Source organism: Mus musculus, chromosome 1, assembly GCF_000001635.26.
Source record: "Mus musculus strain C57BL/6J chromosome 1, GRCm38.p6 C57BL/6J".
Classification (NCBI taxonomy): domain Eukaryota; kingdom Metazoa; phylum Chordata; class Mammalia; order Rodentia; family Muridae; genus Mus; species Mus musculus.
In genome coordinates, this window is record NC_000067.6 from 132,354,861 (window position 1) to 132,379,851 (window position 24,991).

The window sequence follows — 24,991 nt, forward strand, 5'->3', positions numbered from 1 at the left end:
GGGATAGATGCTCTGGGAAGGGCCTGCCTCTAGGTCTTGTAGTCTGAAGGAGGCAGACTACGAGTGGTAACCCTGACTCAATGTCTCACTCTCTGGACCTCAGGGAAGAGAAAGAAGTGGGGGATAACTCACCCTTCTTAAAAAAAAAAGAGGGAACACAAACAGACACAAACAGGGGAGCCTCCCTGAGCCCCAGGATGGCAGGGTTCTGTTAGGTGTCCCATTGTCTCCTGGCTGAGGGAAGTAAGCCAGTGCTTTCTTTGACAAAGATGCAGCTTGGGGGCCTGCACCTCCCTTAGGCTGTTTGCTTTGCAGCCTCAGAACTGACCAAGAATGACCTCTGCTTCCTCCCTGCTCCCTTTCGGTGTGGGCCGCAGCTGGCAGTGGCATTCAGAGCCAATTCTGGGAAGGCATCTGACCTTGGAAGGAATGTAGGAAATGTCTAGCCAGGAGCAGCCACCCCCTACCTGTGGCCCAAGAATGTGGGCTCTGGGCCACCTGTGGCCCCCAAGAGAGGTGCACATAGACACGTGGTTGGAAAAGAAAGGGGGTACAAGATCCAAGACTGGAATAGCTGGAAGGCTGTCTGGCAACACTCCTACGTAACAGAGGGCAAACTCTTGTGGTGGCAGCACTGTGCCCTCTCCGGTCTCTGGGTCCCCTGGAGCCTGAGGCCACAGACGCAGCTGCAATGTTTGCTTGTCAGACTCACAGGGCCCTGGGATACCAGCACAGAATTGACATGCACAGTGGCCACCTCCAGCCTGCTTTCCCGATGGGGAAACTGAGGCCCAGAGAAAGGCTGGGAGTTAATTACAGGGCACTAGTTATGTGCTGAGACCAAAGGTTGTTTTTTTTTTTTTTTTTTTTTTTTTTGGTTTATTTTTGTTCTGCTTTATCATAGCTCCTCTTGCTGCCTTCTCCTGCAAAGGGCCTACTGCAAATATCCACAAAGGTCCTGCTGGGAAGTGCTTTGGGGCTGTTAGGGGTAGGTGCTACAACCACAGGGCAGGCACTAAGTGCTAGGCCTCCACACCATACTTGGAAAGCTGGTACTCCCTGCCTCAGCTGAACAAGTGTAACAAAGCCAAGCTAAAGCCAGTAGCCTTGTGAGGACTTCGTCTTGAGAGAGGTTTTGGAGCACGGACTCTGCTGACCCCTTGTGGCTACAACTGGTCACAGCATCTATGGGCGCTTCTCCATTTCCCTTCTGGGAAGTGCTCCAACAAAGCTGGGGCTGGATGGATTGATAGGCATATCATTTAAGTTGCTCAGAGCAAGGCAGGTGAGTGTGTGTGTGTGTGTGTGTGTGTGTGTGTGTGTGTGTGTGTGTGTGTTCCTCATTCAGTATGGAAGACAACATCTGGCCAGCAGATGATACCCAGAATGCTTCAGTGTGGGGAGAAATCCTGTGATTTTTCAGAGACAGTGTAATCAGCAGACCTCAGACAGGATGGTTTGAAAACATAAAGGATATTTATTTCTTAGGAAGGTCCACCACAGCTGGCAGGCACTGCTTCTCCTGCTTCATGGATTCCTCTCTCCTGTTCTAAGAAATCCCCACTGTGCTTGGAAAGGCCCTCGGGGAGGCTGGGCTGTGCAGAATCGAACACAACACTCCAGAGCCTTAAGGAAATGACAAATATCCTCTTCCTCACAAACACACATATAAAATAAATAGATATATATATATAAAAGAGGCCATGCCCCTCCTGCCCATTTGCTGGGACAGCTTGGGAGAGCGGGCTGCATGGCCACACGCCCCTTCTTCCAGCCAGGACACCAGAGGATACATGGTCTGGAGTATGATGAACCAAGAATAAGTCCTGGCTTCAAAAGGAGGATGGGCAGGGTCCTCTCTCTGGAGCCCAGCTGGGCAGAAGTGAGGGAAGGGTGGGTACAAATAAATAAATAAGTAAATAAATAAATAGAACTCAACGTGATCCCAGAGGTCTAAGGGTTTGGGCTGGAGGCTCAGGGCCCTTGGGGCCTGTTTTTTTTTCAGAAAAACAGCACACCCGGTGACAGGCAGAAAGATGAGCAGAAAAAATACAAACCCAAAGTTACACCCCACAGCCTCCAGAAACCAGTCTCAAACCAGCTCAAGTGGAAGGAGAAGCAGGAGGAGGGGAGGCTGAGCTCCCAGTGGCTGTGCCAAGCCTGCCCTCTGGCCCCAAGGCTGGGGACCCTCCCCTTTCTGCACTCTCTAGGCTCAGCAGGGCCTCCCACTGGCTTTTATCCAGACCATCTCCATGGGAGGAAACTGTGGCTGCCTCCAGGATGGGCTCTTCCCTAGGGAAACTGAGACTGGCCTTCTATCTTAGTGGCTTACATGACTAGAGCATCCTCTTGTCAACCCAGAAAAGTCCCATGTGGCTGCAAAATAATTCAAATAATGCAGCCCTGGTGTCTCCCCACTGCTCCATTTGGCTGAGAGTGTCCCTGCTCCCTCCAGCCCAGAGCACCCTCTCTGAAACCTTCAGGCCGAAAGGGAGATGGTGTCAGACAGAAGCAGTGAAAAGAAGGGACAGTTAGGGGCCAAACAGGTCACATGACAGACCCCGAGGGACGCAGGAGCCCCGGGCCCTCCTGGAGATGCCTGTGGCTAGTGGGATCCGGAGAGCACAGGGTGGGGCGGCAGCCGCTCAGCTGGGCAGCAGCACATGCTCCAGGAGGTAGGTGAGGGAGGCCCAGTGCTTCCACAGTAGGAAGAGGACGAGGAGCAGGAGGGCGGTGCTGGTGATCCGGAGGCGCGTCTTCATGAGGGGGGTGATGAAGTTGGCAATGGTGGACACAAACACCAGCAGCACGGCCATGAGTGCCAGGATCACGTTGATGAACTTGCCCAGCAGGGCGCGCGCGTTGGCGTTCTCCACACCTTCTAACTGCACCACTTGCTGCTGCTGCTGCTGCAGTTCCAGCTTGGTGACTCGGGTCAGGCAGGACTCCACGGCCTCCTGTGGGGACAGAGGGTGGATGTGGAAGCCCAGGGTGGCTGAGACTAGACTGAGCCCAGTCCACCTGTGCTGATTCCAGTAGGGCTTCAGTGTGGCCTCAGGGGTAAGCTTGGAAGCTTGCTTTCTGCATGGCAATGTTAGGGTAGTGAACTTTTTTTTTTTTTTTTGGTTTTTTGAGACAGGGTTTCTCTGTATAGCCTTGGCTGTCCTGGAGCTCACTTTATAGATCAGGCTGGCCTCGATCTCAGAAATCTGCCTGCCTCTGCCTCCCAAGTGCTGGGATTAAAGGCGTACGCCACCATGCCCGGCTGGTAGTGAACTTTTAAAGTGTGTGTGTGTGTGTGTGTGTGTGTGTGTGTGTGTCTACTGTAAAGAAATAAGTCACTGGTGGGATTGCTGGACTCTGAGCTATATCTGAGTTACAAGATTTTGGGGGTCAGGAATAGTCTGACCCCCAAATCTCTCTGCCTCACCATGTGACACAGTCCCTGCCCTGGGGAGGCTATAGCTGTGAGGTCCTTACCAGCTGTAAGGAGAGGATGACTCCACACTCCAGTGAGAGCTGGGCAGACCTTTTCTCTTTACAAATTATCCAACCTCATGCATCTTGCTACTGTACCAAGAAGGTGGTAGCACATGGCCCCTCTTCACAGCCAAGGGCACAGCTAGGACTGGGAACAGAACTCTAATGAAGACTGTTTGAGGAGGATCTAAGGAAATGGAAGTCTTGCTTACTGATCCCAGCTCCATATTGAGGCAAGGAAATGCCTGGAAATAACAATTATTCATTTGTAAACCTGTCACCAAAAAGATGTGGCAAATGAAGGTGGCCTTTACCCACTGGTTTGCCTTTATATAGTGCACACACTTGGGCGAAGACTTACGTTGCTCTTATCTCTACCCCACGAACACTCCCCTCTTTGGCTTCCTGTACCAATTGGCCCCATGGATATGTTTCTGCTCGTCGTGTTCCATGTGATGTGTCCACCTCCACACTGTCACCTGTACCCTGTGCCTACAGATAGGGCAGTTGCTGTTGGCTCTGTCAGCATATTGGGACCTCCCCAGAGTGGTCCTGGCCATACCTGGATATCCCGGGCCCTCTCGTAGGACTGGTAGGCCACCTTCTCCTCCATGCTGGCCAGCTCCTGCTTTAGGTTGGTCATTTCATTCTGGTGAAGCTCAGTCAGGTCGTTCAGCTGTTCCTCCAGCCTCTCATACCTAGGGGAGAGGGGCAGGCAACACCACTTCTTTGGCTACTCAGCTCTTCTCTCCCCAGGACCAAGGCGCCAGTCAGTAGCGACATGCAGCCCACCCATGTGTCCAGTCCCGCTCTCATCTTAACCCCCGTGATAGCGCAGCATTTCTCTGTGACAGCCTTGTGCTAAGCATTGCCTGCATCACCTCAGAGGATTCTCACACAGCCTCATGAGACAGGACGAGGTCATCCGTATTGACAGGTGGAAGAATGAGACAGAGACTACTAAGGAACCTGTACAGGACCTCATGGCTCTTGTCAGGCAATTCAGGATTAAGTGACTTCAACCCAGATTCCTAAACCCTGGCTAAGATGCTCTCTGGGTAGCAGAGATCCTGGGGTACAAAGCATGTGACCTCTGCTATGAAAATCACCACGGATCAAAAGACGACTCTAAAGCGAGGGTGACTAGTTTTTACGTGGGGTTCCCCTCAATTTTACAAACTATCATCTAGAAAGAAGAAGTGCTAAGGGAAAGGTCCCCCAAATCCCAGAGAAGGAGGAGGTGGGGGAGGAGCAGCCTCCAGTCCATTCGTGACCTTAGGAGTCTGAGGTATTCCAACTGTCCACCCTACTTATCTATCTCCAGTTTGCATTCATAGGTTGACTTCTTCAGTTTTTTCTTTAAAAAAACAAAACAAAACAAAAACAGGGTTACAATGTAGCTCTGGCTGGCCTAGAACTTGCTGTATAGACCAAGCTGGCCTCAGTTCACAGAGATCTGCCTGCCTCTGCCTCCTGAGTGCTGCGATTAAAGGCCCGCACCATCACACCTAGCCAGCGGATACACTCTTATAACCACACCATGATATCAGTCAGAGCTATCCTCATTTCTCAGCAGGGAAACCAGGTCCAGGGTGCTAGCTGTTTGTTTAAGGTACTAAAAGCAAGATATGGGATTTGAATCCAAGAAGCTGCCTCCAAAGTTCATTCCAAACAACAGCCTCTCCAGAGGAGCATAGCTATGGTGCTGGCCTTAGTTTCCTCTTTGTGAATTGTAAGCACAGAACACCCCAAGGCATCTTGAGAACAACAGAACCTTCCTTCCAGAGGTCTTGTGCCCCCTCTTCCATTCTGGAGAAAGCTCTGCGGAGGTTCCTCTCGGCATTGCTGGACCCTGCAGTCGCCTCCATAGCTCAGAGCAGCTTTCTTGCTTCCCACTGGGCCCCCACACAGTTGTGAAGCCAGGAGGTACCCACCTGTAGCGCTCTTCTTGCAGGCACTGGGTCATGTAGGTGTAGTCCCTCTGCAGCTGAGTCTTCAAGTCCTCCATGGAGTCCTCCAGGTGTGACTGGCCCTCCTTTATCTCCCGCAGTTCCTCCAGCAGAGTGTCCAGATTTCCAGGGGCACCATAAAGAGTGTTGGATCTCGGGCTTCCCAGTGCACCTCCTGGCCCAGCCCCAGAGTTGCTGCCTGCCCCAGCTGAGCTGGCACTGGCACTCGAGCATTCATCGTCACTGCCGTACTTGGGGCTGGACACCAGTGTGGCACTGCCACTCAGCGCCCGGGCTGCCTCTTCAGGGGGTCCATCTTCCATGGGGTCCTTCAGGTGGGCGATGTTGTCGGCACTGCCGAACTTGTTGCGAATGAGGCTGGCGAACTCCCGGGGCTTGGACACCACCGCAGTGTGGGTAGCTTGCGAGAGGCCGGAAAGACTGCCCTTGACACCCTCCACCACACCACCCCCGAAGCCACTAATGCCGGCACGCATGTTGGCGCCCACATCCTTCAGCCCTTGCTGCATATCGCGTAGCACATCCTTGGGCTGCCGCGAGGGCCCATTCTGCTCGATTTCCTTCAGGCGCCGACGGTAGTGCTCCAGTTTTTTGTGCAGCTGGGCGATGGTCTGGGCGGACTTCTGGTTCTTCTTTTCAAACACCTGCTTGATGCGCGACACCTGCTGCTTGTCCGCATTGTTGGCCAGCTTCAGGTACTCTGCCACGTTATCATCCCGCGCCTCCTGCTCGATCTTGATCTGCTCAGTGATCTTCAAGATCTTTTGGTGCAGGTGTTCGATGGCAGCCTTAGTTCGCTGGGGGTCCGGTGCTCCATCTGGCACATCCAGGCTGATGGGTCCATCAGAGTCACCATGGCCAGGGCCAGAGGGGAGGCTCAGGGCCACAAGATCTCCCTTGTCACCCTGGGAAGGAGGCAAGCACAAATAAATCATGAGACATGGGAAGGGCTAGGCTAGGTTCTCTGCATAGTTCAAGACACCTCTGGGTGCAGCTTCTCCAGCTAGACAATGCCTGCAGGGTGAAGTGTAACTTCAGTGGAAGGGCCTGAAGCCCTACAGTAGGCCCCCACAGCGGCATGCCGGCATGACCTTTATACGTTTTTTTTTTTGTTTTTTTTGTTTCTCTGAAATGACGTCTAAGCAGATCAGGGTGTTCTAGCTAGTGACTTGAGGACACACAGCTACAAAAAGACAGAACCTCTTGTCCTATGACCAGGGCTGGGATGAGCTGTCTACTTAGATTCTCCTAATTAGGCTCCTGCCTTAAGTATTCTTGTCCTTCAGAGCCATGAAAGTCTACATGCCTTTCAGCCCTGTTCCACGTTCTTCCTAACAACCTGCACGGGTGCCTGGCCCGGTCCACAGTCCTCCTAGGGTCTTGTCACCTTCCTGGTCTCCGAAGGCATCAGAAATCTTCTTTGATTCATGATGGTGGGAATTCTCGACCTCTCCCAGTCTCTCAGAGAAGAAAGTACTGGGAGAAGAAAGTATACCCACCCACACTGCTGGGCAGCTCCTTGAAGTGTAAAGCCACACAGGCCAAGAGAGGCTGGGAGTCTGGAAGAGTTGAGAAGGGGAGGATGTGCAGGAAGGAAGGCAAGACCCTCTCCCCTACCCACCAGACAGGCGGGCTTCCTGAGTGCATCAGCGTGGCTCAAACTCAGAGGAAAAAGAGGAGAGGCCAGAAAAAGAGTGAGGGGGAAGGAGAGGGCAGAGAAGATATAAATGCAGGACAGACGTGTGGGAAGGCCGGGAACCCACTAACCCCAGTGTCCGAAGCTGAGTCCTGATACCTTATCACTCCACGTCGGAAGTGAGGCTGGGTCAGATCACTGAGGGGCAGGGGTGAGGTAAATTCCACATTGTGAAAGGGATTAAACAAGAGAGAGCAGCCTAGTCACACACACAGGAACTGGAAACAGCCAGAGATAATTCTAACTACAGGCAAAAGTTATTGGAAAATATCACCCATAACAACAGTGCTGGCAGACTCAAGAGGCAGGGAGGGGAACCTCTTAGGCTTTCTCAAGTCATGGATCCCCTCAGGATGCTAAGAGGACAATCTTCTGAAGTAAAGGCTTTCCTCCTGCTTGGCTTTGGGTGTCCCTTTATGTCCCTTACCTTCCCAGCAGGTGCTTCTGCCTGAGGATTCTTCTTCTCAGACTCTGGCCTTTGAAACCCAACTCATGTCTCCCCAGGGCAATCCATCCCGAGGTCTGTCTCACCTTGTTGGACCTAACCCTCCCACACCCGTCACCCCTTGCTGCGATCCCTCTGTGTCTTTGCCTGTATAATGGGTGGAATCATACCAGCTCTCACTTTTCATGGGATAGTTACATGGATGGTGTCTCCTAAGTTCATGATAAATGACACATCTGAATCTAGGCAGAGTTCTCTCCTGAGGGAGTGATGCCTACAATCAAGCTGGGCTAAATTTAAGAGATTATCAAAGCATATGCACTCAATATTGACAGAACTGTACAAAGTAAGTTCTCTATGTGACACATGGCCTTTATTCTACAAGAACTTGGCTTTACCACAGATGTCCGACCCCCTTAACCTCCTCAGTGGGACACAGTGGGACATCTACACCACTCCCCCAACCCCAAAGGTTCAGAGAGAATTCTGGTGGGAAGTAAGAGTCACAGGCAGTGGACATCTGCAGAGAACATTATTTACTGAACACGACAGGGCCACGGCACGCATGAACTCAGTGGCTGTGGCAGCATGCACAAAACCTGTGCAGACATGATGAAGCCAGCCAAAGTCCCAGCATACATGGTGAAGGGTTCATGAAATCCTGCCCCTAACTGAGAGGCTATTGGCAATTGAGTTGCTGGATGAGGAAGTGTACGTTTCCTTCAGGATGTGGCCCTTGGAAGGCTCCCCATGCTCCAGTAGATGGTCTTACCACACTGCACTAGATGGGCTCAGTGTGTTTTAAGAAAGGAGAGAGAGCTCATGGAGTTGGAATCCTCGTGTTTTGCTGGTAAGAAGGTGAGATGGTACAGCCAATGGAGGGATACAGCACGATCGCTGCTCACCAAGGTAAATACAGAATTATTTCCTAACTGTCCAGTTCATCTCTGAGGTGTGCCCCTGTTCTGGTTTGCTTTCTGCTGTTGTGATAAACACTATGACCAAAAGCAACTTGGGGGGAAAAGGGGGTTATAGGTTTCAGTCCATCATAGAGGGAGGTCAAGGCAGGAGCTTGAAGCAGAAACCAATGGAGGAATGCTGCTTTCAAAATGGAGGAACCTTTAGCTTACTTGGCTACCTTTCTTATATAGCCCAGGCCCACCTGCCTAGAGATGGTACTGCCCACAGTGGGCTGCTTGCTCCTGCATCAATTAGCAATTAAGAAAATACCTTGGCCAGGCAGTGGAGGCTCATGCCTTTAATTCCAATACTTGGAAGGCAGAGGCAGGCAAATCTATGAGATTGAAGCAATCCTTGTCTACCGAGTAAGTTCCAAGACAGCCAGGGATAGACAGAGAAACCCTGTCTCAAACAAAAACAAAAACACAAACACAAACACAAAAAACCTCACCCACCACAAACAAACACTTCTCAAAAACATGACTGTATACAGGCTAATCTGACTTAGGTAATTCCTCAGTTGAGGTTTCCTCTTCTCAGAGGATGCTGGGCTGTGTCAAGTTGACAGCTAAAGCTAACTATGGCAATACCAAAAGGCATTGAAAATAGTATTCAAATAGACACTGGTATAAGTTCACAGTGGCACCCTTCACAATAGCCAAAGGGTAAGCACAACCCAGAGATGGCATTTAAACCAATGAATGGGCTAGCGACGTGAGACAGTACATATAATGGGCTACTGTTTGGCCACAACAAGAAAGGTCATTCTGATAATGCCAGGACATAGACAGTTTGCTAAGCAGGGCTACATGCTGAGATTTCCAGAGTGCTAAATCTACAGAGACAGAGGCGACAGATTAGTAGTTGCCAAGGGCTAGGGGAGCCAAGGGATGGGAAATGGGTGCCTCATGGGTCTGGGGTCTCCCTGAGAATTGTAAAGATGATCTGGAACTGGGAGGGGCTAAAGCTGTGCAGCATGGGCAGGGAAGGGCAGAACCCACCCATTGCAGTAGCCGAAGGAGGGTGTCTTGACTGCCTCTCTGCCTTATGATCACCAGAGAAGACTCTTGCCAGAGTGCCTCTCTCTTGCACAGAGAGAGGAACAGTGTGGTGACTCAGTGCCTGTCATCAGCAGGTGGAAACTCCAGGCCCCCAGCTTGGAGCAGGGCCTAGCTACAAAGACAGCTCCTCTCTCCAAATGGTGCAGATCCTTACTCACTCATTCTGACGGCTACCAGCACCACATCTGGGGCTGAAGCCCCCACGGCATGGTCCCCTTACCCTACTTGCCTGACTGAGAAAGGCTGGTCCACTCTGGCTACCTGACTTGGGATGAATAGCCATGAATAGGCTGAGCAGACTCTAAGGCAGATCTAGGCAGTGGGGAGTCCATGACATGGTCCTATTAGAGAGCTTACTAGCCAGGGCTGCAGCTATACCCAAGTTTAAGACACACTGATGAATGTTCTGGCTAAGGCAGAGCTGGAGTGATTTCTGAGTCTCTGGGGCCAGTTTTTCCTGTTTCTGTCTTGGCTTCAGGGAGATCTCCCCACAGTTCATGAATAGCTGGGCACCCTGTCTACTAGCTTTGGTCGTGCCACAGACCTGCCATCCTACCCTGCTTCAGCAACACAAACTGAAACTGGATTAGGTACCCTGCCAAATTACAGAGTCTCCTGGCTCAGGACTTCCCCAGCCTTGGCTCCCATTACCCTCTGGGCTTCTCGCCTCTTCCTGGGCCTGAGTTCAGTGTCCTTGCATTAATCTGGCCATGGGACATTTGCCCTCCCCACTGAATGATAGCCCAGCATTCTGAAAGATGGCAGGCAAATGGTAGACACTACATCAGCTAGCCTGATCTGTCTCTGTGCTTGGCCACACCGGTGGGACCATGCAGGATGCTGCTCCTGAGGGTAGGGTCTGGCTTCCACTGCATCAGAGCTCAGAAAGTGACTGTGCAGGTTGAAGGTGGGGGGAGTTTGTCAGGACGAGTGACTCAGCAGTAACTCAGCGGAGATGCTCTGAGCAGCTCACTACTGTCCTGGAGAGACTCTGATTCTATCAACTCTTTTGGGATAGAGAACACAGATTTGCTTTACTTTTTAAAATTAAGTCCCTTGGGCTGGGCGCACGCCTTTAATCCCAGCACTTGGGAAGCAGAGGCAGGTGAATTTCTGAGTTCAAGGCCAACCTGGTCTACAGAGTGAGTTCCAGAACAGCCAGAGCTACACAGAGAAACCCTGTCTCGAAATGCACCCCCCCCACCCCCCCCCCCCACACAAATTAAGTCCCTCTGGAAGTAAATCCAGATCAAGATGGAGAGGAAAGCCCACGGCTAGCTAAAATCTTCCAGCCTCAAAGAGGCAGTTTGGCTAATGGGAAAACGGTAGGGGGCAGAAGGGAAGCCTCCTCCAGCCTCAGGACCTGAAGTCAGAGGCTGCTCCTGCTCCATTGTATCAGACTGGTGGCTCTCTCTTCCCAGTGGGAACATATGGGGCCCATAGAAATGTTAGCTCCAGCTTTGGACAGGTCATCATACGGATCCAAGTACTTCTAGGCAGGCAAGGGGGTAATATGGGGAAAATACCCAGGAAGCTTAAGGGCCCTTTCTCCAGAGGGTAGGTGGTCAGATGTCAGATACTCAATAGGCACCCAAAGGGCATATGTATATGCGGAGATCGAGATGGAAAGATCCCCCATAGCAACGGCTCAGGCCACATGAGGAGACAGAGTATGCCCCCAGTGGCTTTGTAAGCCCTTTACTGCTTCTGCAGGGGCATTACTGGGTACAGACCACACATAGATGAGGGAACACGTTCTTATTTCATGCCACACCCATCCATGCCAAGGCCACGTGTAGCTACCCACCTTTCATCAACGCGCCTGCTCTGCTCCTAAGGACTAATCTCTGGTGCTGGCGGAGGCTCTAACCTTCCCTACACCTTCGTTTCTGACCCTGTTAGGGCTACTTCGTGGCTGCAGTCACAGCTATGTCCTCCCTTCAGCCCTGGCCCTTCTGAGAACAAAGCTTCTTTGTCTACATAAATGCCCACTGTTCTTCCATCGCTGTAGAGCCACAGGCTCTTGGTGCAACCGCCTCTGGAGCTGCTCTTTCACTTCAGAGGCTCTTTAACTCTCCAGCAGTCAGATGCTAGAAACCTAAACTCTCTCTGGTCCATGGGGGTCAATGCTCTCAGAACCCCTCCATTTCCTTTTCCCTGACACTCCTCCTGAACACAGAAGCAACCATGACTAGAAGCACCCTTTGGGTTTAATTTTATGCCAGCTCCTCTGCATCCAGAGTTCTCTACAAGTGGGCAGGAGAGAGGTTGGTTCTGAGGAACCCACAGAGGGAGCTTGCTGCTTGACAACCTCAAGAACTGACTTTCCTTTATTCTATAACCCTACTGCATCTACCACATTGAAGTCTTTCCTCCCCCCCGCACCCCCTCCCGACCCAGAGCCTCACCTGCATAGATACTGTTTCCCAAAGCCGTGCTGGCAATGAGGTGCCAGGAGCTTTAAGGCCCCAGCTGTCTGAGGACAGTGCCAGGCTCCCAGAGTCACAGTCCTTGGGCAGCATTGAGCTGGCTGTTGGGAGCCGGGGTCTTCGAGCAGGTGTGCTAATAAAACTCCCAGGCTCTGAAGCCGCCATCTCCAGTCTGAGTGAGGCCCAGCCAGGGATTAGGGGCGGATTGCTCTAGATTCTCTCCTCCCCCAGGGCACATGTCTGTTCTTTCCCATCTGGCAGGATCTATGGAGGTCTATCGAGCCAGAGGATGGAGCAGTGATTAGGGATCTCTCTCCAGCCCAGTGAGTAGGAAGATGTCGTAGTGTGGCTGGCTGGGCTGTGTGCAGGGGTTTGCCACATGCAAATATAGGACAAGTGACAGTTCACCCATCAGACAGGCCCTGACCAGTTCCTCTCATGCCCAAAAATGTACTCAGTGACCAGAAATCCTCTCACAGCAGCTCGACTGACCAACTCCTCACTTTAGCGCATTACGGGAGTCTCCCGGAAGGGGTCCCACTCAGGCCTCCTCTTTCCCTGTTCAGTGACTTAAGGCACAGTCACTTCCACCCCAGATTCCCCAGTAATGGCCTGGAGGAGTCAGCCAGCTTCAATAAGGGAATTCCTCTGTTCTGAGACTTAGTCCCCAGAAACCATTCTGCTCTGGACACCACTGTGGCTCCCTCCTGGCTTCTGCTTCCCGCCCTCTGCTTTCTGTCCCCTAGCACTGCCCAGACAGACACCACCCAAGAGACAACAAAGATGGCCAACTCACAGCAGTCTCTTTCTCCCTGGACTTCATCTGTACAGTCCTGGTAGGAAATCCTATTGGTCAGCAGAGGGAGCCAGAGGGCCACAGTCGAGGACAGCGAGTAGCGAGGAAGGAGCCTGTAGAGTCCTAGGTCCACTGTCTCTGAGCAGTTTTCCCCAGGCAGAATACCCATTCAGAGACTCTGCACGCATCTGAGCCTCAAGAAGCACACAGGACTTAAATACTGAGGGCCAATGTGGATCATACTGATGCAGCAGTCCCAAGTTCAAGAAGGTTCCAAGAGATAAGGAGGGCCCAGTGCTATCTCTAGGAGCCAGTGCCAAGGTTTGCAGCCAAAATCACCGAGACCAGGAATCCCCCACCCAGGATCTTGGAAACTATGCAAACATGTGTCAGCTGATGACTTAGGCTTTGTGAGGAGGCTGGCAAGTCACATCACACAGGTCTCCATGTCTGGAGCCATCTCTGACCTATGGAGCCTGGGAAAACGCTAAGCAGCTCCTACTTCCATAAATAACTCCCCTTTATGTTTTGACAAGCACTGTTCCTTTTGTATAATGGTTATTAATAAAAAGTTTTGCTGTCCCTACTAAACTAAAGGAAGGAAAGAAGTAGACCTTCTGTTTATCTGGGGCCCTTCCTGTGGCCATCATGAGGCAGATCTCCATTGACAATGAAAGTGGAGGGTGATGGCTGATTATCTCAGTGAACTGGAATGGAAGTTCTCTGAAGTAGACCCATCCCAGGTGAGAACAAGTATGACTTGAAATCCTATCCCCAAGACAGCCCCTTCCCCGCTCCCCCCCCCCCCTTTCTTATGGTTTCTTTGAGTTTCTCTGTGCAGTCCTGGAACTCACTCTGTAGACCAGGCTGGCCTCAAACGCAGAAATCCACCTGCCTCTGCCTCCCAAGTGCTGGGATTGCAGGCTTGTGCCACCAACTGCCCGGCCTTAAGATTTTTAAAGTTAAAAAAAACCTCTAAATTCTGCATGTGTGTGCATGTAAGCCCAGGTGCCTGTGGAAGCCGGAGATACTGGATCCCCTGAAGATGGAGTTTCAGGTGGTTATGAGCCTCCGAAGTGGGTGCTGGGAACCAAGTTTGGGTCCTTGAAGAGCAAAATACTCTTAACCTCTGAATTACCTCTTTAGCCCCAGAACTAAGAATTTTTAAAATTATTTCTTTTATATTTTGAGGTTATAATATAATTATATAATTTCTCCCTTCCCTTTCCTCTCTCCAAACCTTCCCATATAACCCTCCTTGCAAATTTCATTGTTGCCTACATATAGGTATATATTTGTTGGCCAAATGACTTTAAATTCACAGCATTAATGTACAATATAAAGTCTGCAAATGCGTGACATTTCTCACTGCGCTCCTCCTTGTAGAGCTGAGTTTACACTTCAGGCTTCCCTGGACACCTCACCTCTCCACAGAGTATGAAAACTGACCAGGACAGTGTATGAGTATACAAAAGTACCAGAGCACTAGACCCACAGGGCAGCTTACCCACAGGCTTGTGAGCAGTGGGTTGTACCAGGCTCAGAGTGCATACCAGCACACGATACCTTCTTGCCTAAGGTCTTGGGCTTCCCATGATTGCCTGGGAATATCCCATGTCCTCCAAGGCATTCCCTCATCCATCTCTTTCTAAACATCCCTTTCCTTTTTCTTTTTAAAAATTATATTTATTTCATTATCTATCTATCTATCTATCTATCTATCTATCTATCTATCTATCTATCTATCTATCCATCCATCCATCCATCCATCCATCCATCCATCCATCCATCTATCTATCTATCTATCTATCTATCTATCTATCTATCTATCTATCTATCTATCTATGTGTGCAGTGTATGTATGCATATGGTCACACGTGCCACAGCAGACATATGGAGGACAGAGGCTATCCTGCTGCAGTTGGTGCTCTCCTTCCATAACTCAGGCTACCAAGCTTGGAAGTGGATACCTTTACTTTACCCACTGAACCATCTCACTCACCCATAACCTGAGGAAGAGGAGGCAGTTGCAGTGACCACAGGAGACCAGAAGTCAGGGAGGGCTAGAACTGGGGTTCTCTCCCACCACCCCCAACTTCTCTTTTACTGTGGAGCTGTCTCTGACTGGCAGGGCTTCCTTCCCACACTTCCTGATCCACAAAGCTCAGAAGAGCAGAAAAATGGTTCTGTTAGGCTGCATGGCATTAAGATGGCCATAGGGAAAACTGCACCCCAGAAGGACACTTCAGCTTGACTCCTAGAGTAGCTCATCACAATGGTGGTCAGGAAGAAGGAGGGAAGAGCTCTGGGGATGAACCAGTAGTCTCTAAGAGAAAAGGAACAAATAGGGACTACTCAGTGTCTGCATGGCAAGCTGGCAGGCAGAGCCCTTCTTCTCTATGAGGCTGTCCTTGTCTTTGTCCATGAGCAGAGACCCTCAGTCTGCCACTGTGAGCTGCAAGGATCATTTGCATGACCTTGTGTTTCAAGCTTGGTTCCACAGTTGCTCTAGAGCATAGGCTGAAAGCATCCACGCTGTGTGTGTGTGTGTGTGTGTGTGTGTGTGTGTGTGTGTGTGTGTGTATGTGTGTGTGTGTAAGGGCAGGAGTTAAAGGTGAATATGTCTGTCAGGAAGATACGTGCAGAATGGGCTCTGTGGATGCTGAGTTAACTTTCCAGGAGCCTGGCAGAGTGTTTGGGAGTCAGAATGGCTGATAGAGACCCTTACCCTGCTACCCACAAGCTATACAAGCGATACAGCCTGCAGGATGAGGCCAATGAACCAGAATGGGCTCAGGCATGGGCACGGGCACAGAGAGAGTGTGTAAACTGTGCCTCGGCCTTGCTAGCTGCCAATGGTACATGGGGCCTGACACACTGTACTGGTATAGGTTATTAGAACCGAGGCTCTCTCACCACATGTGATTGCATACACCCATGGACACATCACAGTTTCACAGACAGTTCCTTCACGATTTAGCCTGGGACAGAAAAGTAGCTGTCATCTGGAGTGAAGCTGAGAGTGGCAAGAAGCCATGGGGCGAGCTGCCACAAGTATTTAAGCAATGGTTCTGAAGGCCCTTGAGTCACCAAGCAACTCTCTCTGCAAAGGAGATGTGCTGCTGGGTAGACGGCACACATACTTCCTAGTAAGTGCTGGCCGTCCCTCTTGGTCACTTCCTCCACGCTCTGGCTGAGCAAGAGGCAGTAGCATGGCAGAAGCAGCTGTCACCACCGGCCTACAGGCCGAGGCAGATGAGCTGCAGCTGGAGGTGTCTAGCCTCAGCTTAGCCACACAGAGCTAAGTCTGGGGGCCATAGATGGGCTCACATTGTCCTGGAGCAGGAAACTGGAAGGAGCCCAGGTCCTGGGCCCACACTCCTCTGCGCGCCCTCAGGGCTCAGCTCGCTCTCACACTGGCTGCTTCCTCATTTAGCATACTTCCTCTTCACTCAATTTTGATATCAGGTCCTTATTTCTTTAAGATTTTTGTTTTTCTCTGCCTTAAATAAAACAAATCATGCTATTTACTTTTTTTCTCTCTTAAAAATAAAATAAATAGAGTTGGGCATAGCTCAGTGGTAGAGTCCTTGCTCTGCAGGCATGGAGCCCAGGGCTCGACTCCCTAGTACCATGGAACACAAATAAAATGTAAAACTCACTCAGCAGCATCCACGCATTCTACAGAGTGAGAAGCCCGAGAACAGCTGAGAAGCAGTTAAATTCAGTTCCTTGGAAGACAAAAGACTCCTGGGCTGCACATGTTGTGTGGCAAAGTCCCAGAGAGGCTTCTCAGGAGGCTGGCAGCTTCCCTGGTGCTCACCACGCCTCCCCTGGAAACAGAGGTCAGGGAAGTCATTACCCCACACTTACTCTTAGACCTAACCAGGTCACCAGTAGGTACTGCTTTCTGCTGGGAAGACAAGAGAATGGTTTATATTGCTAACTGTGAGCTGCAGCAGTCAAGGAATCAAGGCAGGCACGTACCCTAGGAGTATGTGGAGAGACACGGGCAGGCATGTACCCTAGGAGTGTGTGGAGACACAGCCCCAGGAGCTGGAGCAGCAAACAGAGGGTCTAGTGAGGGAAAGCCCCAGCACAGCATTGGCGTGCATATACCATGAGACCTTTCAGCTGCCTTCAGGAAGGGAGGAGGCGCCTCCTCTGCCTGCCAGGCTTTTGTTGACCTAATGTCTCAGATACTCTGGTGTGTGTGTGTAGGGGGTGGGTAGGTCAGGGCAGGACTGTCACTCCTGGGCATGGGAACCTGGTCAGTGGAAACAACCATGTACCTGGCTCATGGTTGAGCAAACCAAATTCACTTCTGAATGGTCCTCTGCTCCCCAGAGGAGGATGTACTGGGAACAGGCCCTGAAGAAAGTGACCCAGAGGAAATGGTATCTCCTTTCTGCACAATTTTTAGGACACAAAGTACCCTCTACCCGACCCCATTTGCCACAAATAATTGAGAACATTTTTTTTTTCCCTAAAGCAGGGGATTGAAACACAATTCCTGTAGGCTCCCGCTGACTCAAGGGCTCCGAGCTTACCAGGAGCTGATATGATTAGACAAGAAATATGCACAAAAGCACTCTGCAAACTGTAGCATGCTGTTTGACTGACTGTTGGTACCAGCATGTCTCAGAGGTGTGCCTACAAGACCAGGGAGTCCCCCAAAAGGTAAGTAGACAGGAACAGGGCCCAGGTAACATTGAAGTTGCCTTCTCAGGAGGCGAAGAAACCTTATATAATGAAGTTAATATTACAGGGCGCTTGTCTATCCAGGACAAGGTTCGCCTTTCCAGCTGCCCTCAAGGGGGCCTCTTGATCACAGTATCACTATGGATCTGACTTAGCTTTTGTTGAACATGCTGAATTATTCACTAGCTATGGATAGCAAGCCAGTTCTGGGGTGGGGGGAGGGGTATCAAGAGAGCTGTAAGGAAGAGAAAGGAATATACTGGGAACTAGAATGGCAGCTGGGGTCCAGGGGCAAGGGCGCAGACAGGACCTCTAGAATATTTGAGGAGCCAGGGCCACGAAGATATGCCTGATGCTCTGTTTGTGACATCCTGGCACCTGTCCCTGGAGTAAAAGGAGAGGTTGGAGAAGGCCTAACCTCTCCACTGTAGCTCAGGAGAGCCCCCAATTCTCTGAGAACCCTCAAAGGGCTGCGGTGGTGTGTGTTCTGTACCTCTGTTTTTATTCCAAAGTCCTCTGCCTGGCAGGGATAAAGCCAGAAAGTACAAACTGCATCGAGAACAAGTCACAGATGCAGGGATCAGGTTAATAGTACTGTATTTCCATTGCCTCACCTGGCACCGAGGGACCAGGGTCACGTTTCTCATCTCAGGGATGTGGCAGATGCAGGGAAGAGCATTCTCAGTAGCTGGGAGATGTTTGCCAACTCCCATGACCCATGCCCACATCCCAGTGCTGGCTCCACACAGTCTGGAGCCAGATGACAGAGCTCTGCCTACTGCTGACTATTACTAGCCCTGACTTCGGGAGCTCACACCCAAACCCAGAGCACACCTTCTTGGGCACAGCATGGCTAAGGGAGCCAAAGGCTGAGAGAAGCCTTGGCTATAGTGTGCTACCTGTGTCTAGACTGGCATGATCTCAGCTCCATGGGCTATAGACAAAGAGCTCATCTCCCACAGGCCCTGGCCTGAGCTTAGCAACAGGGGTTAGGTAACAGTGGAGTTGTCCAACTCGTACACGGTATCTCTGGCAATTGTACACTCCAGAATCCAGAGCTAATCAGGAGGGCAGAGTATTTCCACCCAGAGAGATCAGTGAAGTAGGGAAAAGGCAAAAGAAGGCTGCCTTAGAGGCTGGGAGTTTACTGGGGCAGGAAGACCCAGCTTACGTTCTGTTGCTTATGACATCAAGGGCAATCTTTATTCTTCAGCCCCTCTCACATCTGAACAGAACCGCAACAACGTGAAAGAATGGTTTCGTCTGAACAGGAGGAATGAAATCACACTAAAGTAGATCTTGACTCTGCAGGCACGACAGGATATACAGGGCAGCAGGGGGCTCAAGGTATACTGAGTCGGGGAACACAATGGTTTAAGGCAATTGAAAGCCACCCAGCCTTGGCTTGGTGGGTGTCTGGAAGCGCTGCCCAGTCTTGGAAGGTCCTCCAAGGAGTAGGGCAGATACCTCAGTGCAAGGGAACCTTCCGTACGGAGAATAAGAAAGGGGGTAAAGAGAAGGGATGGGGAGAGGAGCGGACAGACAGGGTAGCTCTCCTCCTCAGAAACCTAGGTAAATAAGTGGCCATGCCACTTGGAAGGTGGCAGTGCTATACGGGAAGTTGCTGTATTTGTGTATATCAGCTGAACAGCTGGTCTGATCTGGAAAAAAAGTTACTATAGTCTCTGTACAGCCAGGCCTAGAATGGCAGGGGCCTAATGGATGAGTAGTCGGTGGGCCTCTAGTGCCTAGGGGATGTGTTTGGAACCTCTCTTAGCAATCAGCCTTGCCCCACCACTGAGCCTGCAGACTGCTAGTTGTAAATAAACCAGGGCCCCCTGGGCGTCTGCCAAAAATTCAGTCCTCTTGGCAAGAGGTGGGGCTAAGGGTGGGCCCCTTCCCTCACCATCCTGCAAGTAAACAGGGAACTTATTTACATGGGGTAGGGAAGTTTTGCTGATGGATAAATCCTTGGGAAGTACACAGGATGTCCACTATCTGCCCTGGGCTGGGAGATGAGCTGCAGCTCACTGCTCCCCCTCCACCGTCTGTCACTGGAGATAACACCTACAAGTTAGAGCAAACTGTCCATGTGGGACAACCTCTCCCCTCACCACCTCACCCCTGTGTGACTATGGAGACCCTACTCCTTCACCCTAGCCTACCCCTGGGGCAGCAGGGCAGAGTTCACTGGCTGCAGGATTCTCTCAAAGCCGTATAAACCCTGACCTTTATGGCTCCTCAACCACAGAGGACAGAAGGGAAGATAGGACCAAGCCAAGGCAGAAATTAGCCATACAGCTGGCTCCCGTGGCATCCTCTTACTAGCCTCCAGCATGATAAACCTTGCACTGGTCCAGGATGGGCAAAGACTAGGTGGGGTATGTAGAGATGGCTGAGGAGAGGAGAGGCTTTGAGGGATACCCAACCACACACAAAGAGAGGAAACAAAGAGAACAGAAGCCTCGGCTCCACCTTCTCCAGGAGCTGCTTTTGAAAAGAGAAAAAGGAAATGAAAGGGGTGGGCATACAGAATATGTCTCCTTTACTTTCAGAGGAGCCAAATGGCCTAACCTAGCTAGCGCCTCCTTCTCCATGCCCCAGGGCTGGTTCCCCAAACTTAGAGCCACACACAAGGTTACCTCTTTGTCTGCTCATCTGTGATGACCAGTCCACTGACAAATGGTTTTCCCCTACTTGACATAGGTAAGACCTGAGTGTGCCGACCTTGCCCAGTGTCACACATATAAAGGAAAGCAGAAGGGTGGGGTTAAGGGAGAATGCTGTTGTTTGTAATAGCGAAATAACTAAAGGCAGAGCTTAGCTGAATCTGGAGGAACAAATGATAGCCCAGTTCACCCATCGGGACTAACTTGCTGTCCTGTGAGGCCCCATTTGTCTCTGCCACACCCTGCTCCTTCAAGTAAGGGCTCCAGATGCCTGACTTTCTCTGAGTGGTTGTGTGAGCACTTGCAGGGCCAGTCAGGAACCTTAGATGCCTTCGGGGTGTTTTGGTAACTCAAGCCCTACCAGGGTGCTCTGGTCTAAAAGCCAGCTGGTGAGTTGCAAACAATGGTGAGGGGTGTGGGGACTGGGGGAGGCTTATGAATTAAAAATAGACGCTAGTATCTGCAGGGAGCCTGCAAGAGAGCATGTGGGTTGTGTTTACTAGAGAGAAGAATACTCCCTATTCATACCCAGACCACACGCTTCTCATGCCAGCCAATGGCCTCTGGGTCTGCAGAATCAGATGATGGTGCTTAAAGCTTTCAGGTGGCTAGAAGATCCTTCTTCCAAGGACAGGAAGACCCCCAGGGCCACACCCATCTCTAGAGGAACAGCCCCAGGTCTAGCAAATCTATACCTTAGGAAGAAATAGTGAGTGCCTCTTTCTCAGGACCTAGCTGGAAGTTCTGAAAAAGCAGCCCCTCCCTTCTTGAAGGACTTAGTTTTCACTTATGAAATGGAAGCATCTGCTCTGCCAGCCTCATGGTTTGTTGTGAAGGTGGACCAGGCTCACAGCAGCCGAGCTCACAGTTCCAAATCAGAACAGAGATAAGAAGCCAGGCTTGGCGGCATACACCTTTAATTCCAGGAAGGCAGAGGCCGGTAGATCTGGGTTCATATAGTAAGTTCTACCTAAGGCTACACAGTGAGACCCTGCCAATAGATAGATAGATAGATAGATAGATAGATAGATAGATAGATAGATAGATAGATAGATAGATAGATAGATAGATAGATAGCAAAAGTTAAATCTTAAAGAAAAAGAATAGGGGAGAGTGGCCTGGAAAGATGGTATAGCAGTTAAGAGCACTAGGCTGCCCCTTCCAGAGGACCCTGGTTTAATTCCCAGCACCTATATGGCAATTAATAAGAAGCAACCATTTCCCCAGCCATCCCCCAGTGAGGCTACCCAAGGCTTAGGGTCTGGCCATCCATATACAGCAAGAAGGAATTCTCTTCCCACACATCATCCAGACACAGTGTCAAGATAAACAGTGGGGTGGGAAAGTCCCCAGAAATCTGTCCAGCTGGCAACCTGCGCAAAGTGCACTGGGTCCCTGCCTTCCAAAGCCGCAATCATCACCGGTTGCTGAAGGTACCTACTGTCTACCCATTCCCTGTCTTCCCAGGCAGCTAAAGAACTCCAGGGCTATCCTAATTAACTGGAGGTTCCAAGGATTACCTCCCCCACCCTGCTAATTCAAACCCCTCATGTGTCAGGATTTTTCTAAATAAAATTTTGAAACGCTCTCAGTGACTCACCCATGAGAGGTGGGCCCGGCCGCTGCTGGACAGACAGAGCTTTCTCATTAAGGGCTGAGCAACCTGGTTCCAGCTGGTGGGCCCCACCAGCTCTTGGGTTCAAGAGGCCACAGCCTAGCAGCCAAGTGCATCCAGACCTCCCCCTTACTGCACACGTCTCCCAGCAGAAGCCAGGCTTGCAAACGCAGTGCCATCATTTTAAATGCTATCTATATGCTGACACCTCCCAAATTTATGCCTCCAGGTTGGATCTCTCCCCAGGACTCCAGACTTGTTCATCCTGCTGCTTATTTGGCATTTCTACAGGGGTGTTTAATAGCTGCCTCAAACACAACACAGCCAAAACCCAGCACTGCCTGCATCCCAGCAAAGGAACTGCTGTTCAGTTTGCCGCCTTTCTTGCTGTTCAGCTCACAGAGCTGCAGCCAGGCCCCAAGCCACGAGCCATCTACGACCTCTCCAGTTCTGTCATGACCCACACCCAATCCGTTGGATTACCCCTGGCCTTGACGTCTGAAACAAAGCAAGAGTTCGGCCAACATCCTTTCTACAACTGCTCCACGCCAAACACCAGCCCCTCTGGAATACACACCAGCTTCCTACCAGACCCCTGGCTCAACCCTGTCACACTATCAGGGTCAGTTCTCACAGATGAGCACCAGTGATCTTTTATCAAGATTTCTATCACTTCCTCTATCACTTGAGGGGAAAAAAATTAATCACAAGTCCTTTTCCTGGCATATTGGTCGTTTGTAGTGTTCCCGCCCCTCCCCAGCCCCAGCCCAGCCCCAGCCCCAGCCCAGCCTGTCTCTAATTTGATGCTGTGTTCTCTGCTTTGCTGCCTCCACTCTATATCCACACATTGTCAGAGAGGCTTTTCTGACCAACCGGTCAAAACAGAATGCCCACCCACATTCTCTGCCTTCATGCTCCAAGTCTGTTCTGCTTCTCAGCACTCTTACTACCAAATGCATCCAGCAGTCCCCAGTGGTTATCTCCTCCCACCAGGAGGGGTTCCCTCACTGCAGGAACTTTTTCTTTCATTCGCTGAAGTTTCCTTAATTGCTAGCAAAGTACCTGGCACTTAGAAAATGCTCAGTAAATATCATCAAATAAAGGGGAGCACAGGGAGGCGCAAGTGAACTCGCTCAAGAAGGGAGGGGCATCTGCTGACTTATGGCTGCTGGCTAAGGCTCTGCTAAAGATGGGTGGTCCAGGCCCATCTGTGGGAAGTCCTTTTCCTTGAAGAAATGTAGAATCAGTGTTACATGTAGAACATATGAAATGACTCAACAGCTCATGGTCACAAAACAGTTGCAAAGTCATCCCGGGTGTGATAATTCTGCCAAAGCAAAACCTCAGGTCTGACAAGTTGGTGGCTGAGCCCCTCCACTGATTACTAGTGCCAGCCAGCCACAGAGGCAGGGCAGCCGGCATGGTGGGAAGAGCACTGGACTTGGGATTATGACCCCCAAGTTTATACAACTGTGCCACAGATTCTGAGCTCTGTGGTTTTAACAAGGCATACCCCCTCTTTGGATGTGTGTGTGTGTGTGTGTGTGTGTGTGTGTGTGTGTTTATTTTTTATACCAAAATTTGAATTCTCAGAACATGGCTCATCTGGCTAAAGAGCACCAAGCCGAACCCGAGCCACTGTTCAGCCAGTTCAGGTGGGCAGTGATGGCTGAATGAATTGACTCCCAGATAATTCTTAGAGCTGAGATGCATAAGTCACAGCTAGTGTTAAAAAGCTGAGTCTGTGCTGGTGACCATCTATATTACAGACAACACTACAGCCGAGTGTCCTTGGAACTCTGCTGCTGGAGATCCCACTAACCTGTCACTCCCAGACGGGACTCCACAGTCACCCAGCACTTCTCCTCCTTTGCTCTTTCCACTGTGCCCATCCTTTGTGGTAGGTCACTGCCATCAGCAGGCTCTCCCTGCAGCTCCTCTTCCCCAAAGCTCCTGTGCTCTAGAAGTCGGGCCACTTCCTCCAGCTCTCATGGGCAGACCAGCCCTCAGCTTTGAGCTCCCTGTTGCAGCAATTTTCCTCCCTCTGCCCTCTACACATCATCTGCCTTTATGTCTCTCTGACCTCTGCCATCATTCACTAAGCAAAGCCTGGCTCATAGCTTCCCCTCTACCAAGCGGTCCACCTAACCTCTGAGCTCCTGACATAGCAAATGAAATCTCTTTCCATTCCTTCCTTGTCTGGGCCATATTTCCCATTTTCCAAGACACCTAATCCTGTATTCTTCTTCTAAGGTTCAAACCTAGTACCTGGTATGTGCTAACATACTCTACCACTGAACTATATCCTAGTCCTTGTTTTATTGAGAGTCCCACTATGTAACTCGGATAGGTAACTATGTAACTCATGATCCTCCTGCCTTAGCCTCACTAAGGCTGGGATTATAGGTATGTACATTCACACCTAACCAAGTTTCCAGTTCTTAAACCCCAATGGCATCTGTCTCCAGTTCCTCCTTATGCTCTCTCGATGCACTTGCTCTTTAAACCCTGAACATCCCCCATCTCCTCTTCTCCACATCAGCTTTCTTCACCTCCTTTGCAAGCCAAAATTTTGTGCTAGCTCTGCCATCTTTGCCTTGAGCATCTCTCCCATCAATCCTCCAGCTCTTTGTCTCCTTCTGCTGATGAAGCCCATGAGGGGGAAAATGAATCCCAGCCCCGGAGCCTTGGAGGGGCACCCAGGTGTGTAAGATGCTGCTGTGGCCGGAGAAAGGAGGGAAGGAGGGGAGAAACCGATGGGCCACAAGCCGATGGGGTCAGAGTGGCTTCCTGTCCCTTCTACATCAGCGGGATCTGGTCTCAGCCTTCTCTTCACTCAAACTGTCCCCTTGAGGAGCCACCTCATCCACATCGGGGACTTCAACCCCAATGCTGCTTTTACCTGCCAGCGCACCCTCAGGCCACTGCCAGTACCTGAAACAGGACAGCCCCTCTCCCAGATCCGCTTCTTCTCACCTTCATTTCCTTTGTTTTCCTTACCTTCTTTCTCCACTGATTCTGACTCCCCAGTATGTTGTAAATTTCTCCCCTTTCCGTTCTCTTGGCTGCAGTCTCCTTGGCTCCTCCCTCACCCCCCTTCCTAATCTACTGCCTAAGTCCTAATCACTCTCTCTGCCCTCTTCCCTGCCTAACAGCCTCCCATAGCTTC

The 24,991-nt window shown here is 50.8% G+C and overlaps 1 protein-coding gene across 5 annotated transcripts in view; it reads right to left on the minus strand.

The window, feature by feature from the left end:
* Positions 1–1,454: 1,454 nt before the first annotated feature.
* The window catches only part of Tmcc2 (transmembrane and coiled-coil domains 2), a 35,609-nt gene continuing 12,072 nt past the window's right edge, over positions 1,455–24,991 (minus strand). For 2 of the 5 annotated variants that reach the window (NM_178874.3, NM_001311107.1), the window contains exons 3-5: positions 5,415–6,355; positions 4,043–4,178; positions 1,455–2,957 (exon numbers count right to left, since the gene is read on the minus strand). In NM_178874.3, the coding sequence (NP_849205.1) occupies positions 2,646–2,957; positions 4,043–4,178; positions 5,415–6,355 (1,389 nt within the window). In that variant the 3' untranslated portion in view covers positions 1,455–2,645. Of the gene's footprint in view, positions 2,958–3,841; positions 3,973–4,042; positions 4,179–5,414; positions 6,356–12,020; positions 12,230–12,837; positions 13,089–24,991 lie in introns of those variants that run through there. The other 3 variants (XM_006529852.4, NM_001311108.1, XM_030242714.1) reach the window with 3 other exon arrangements.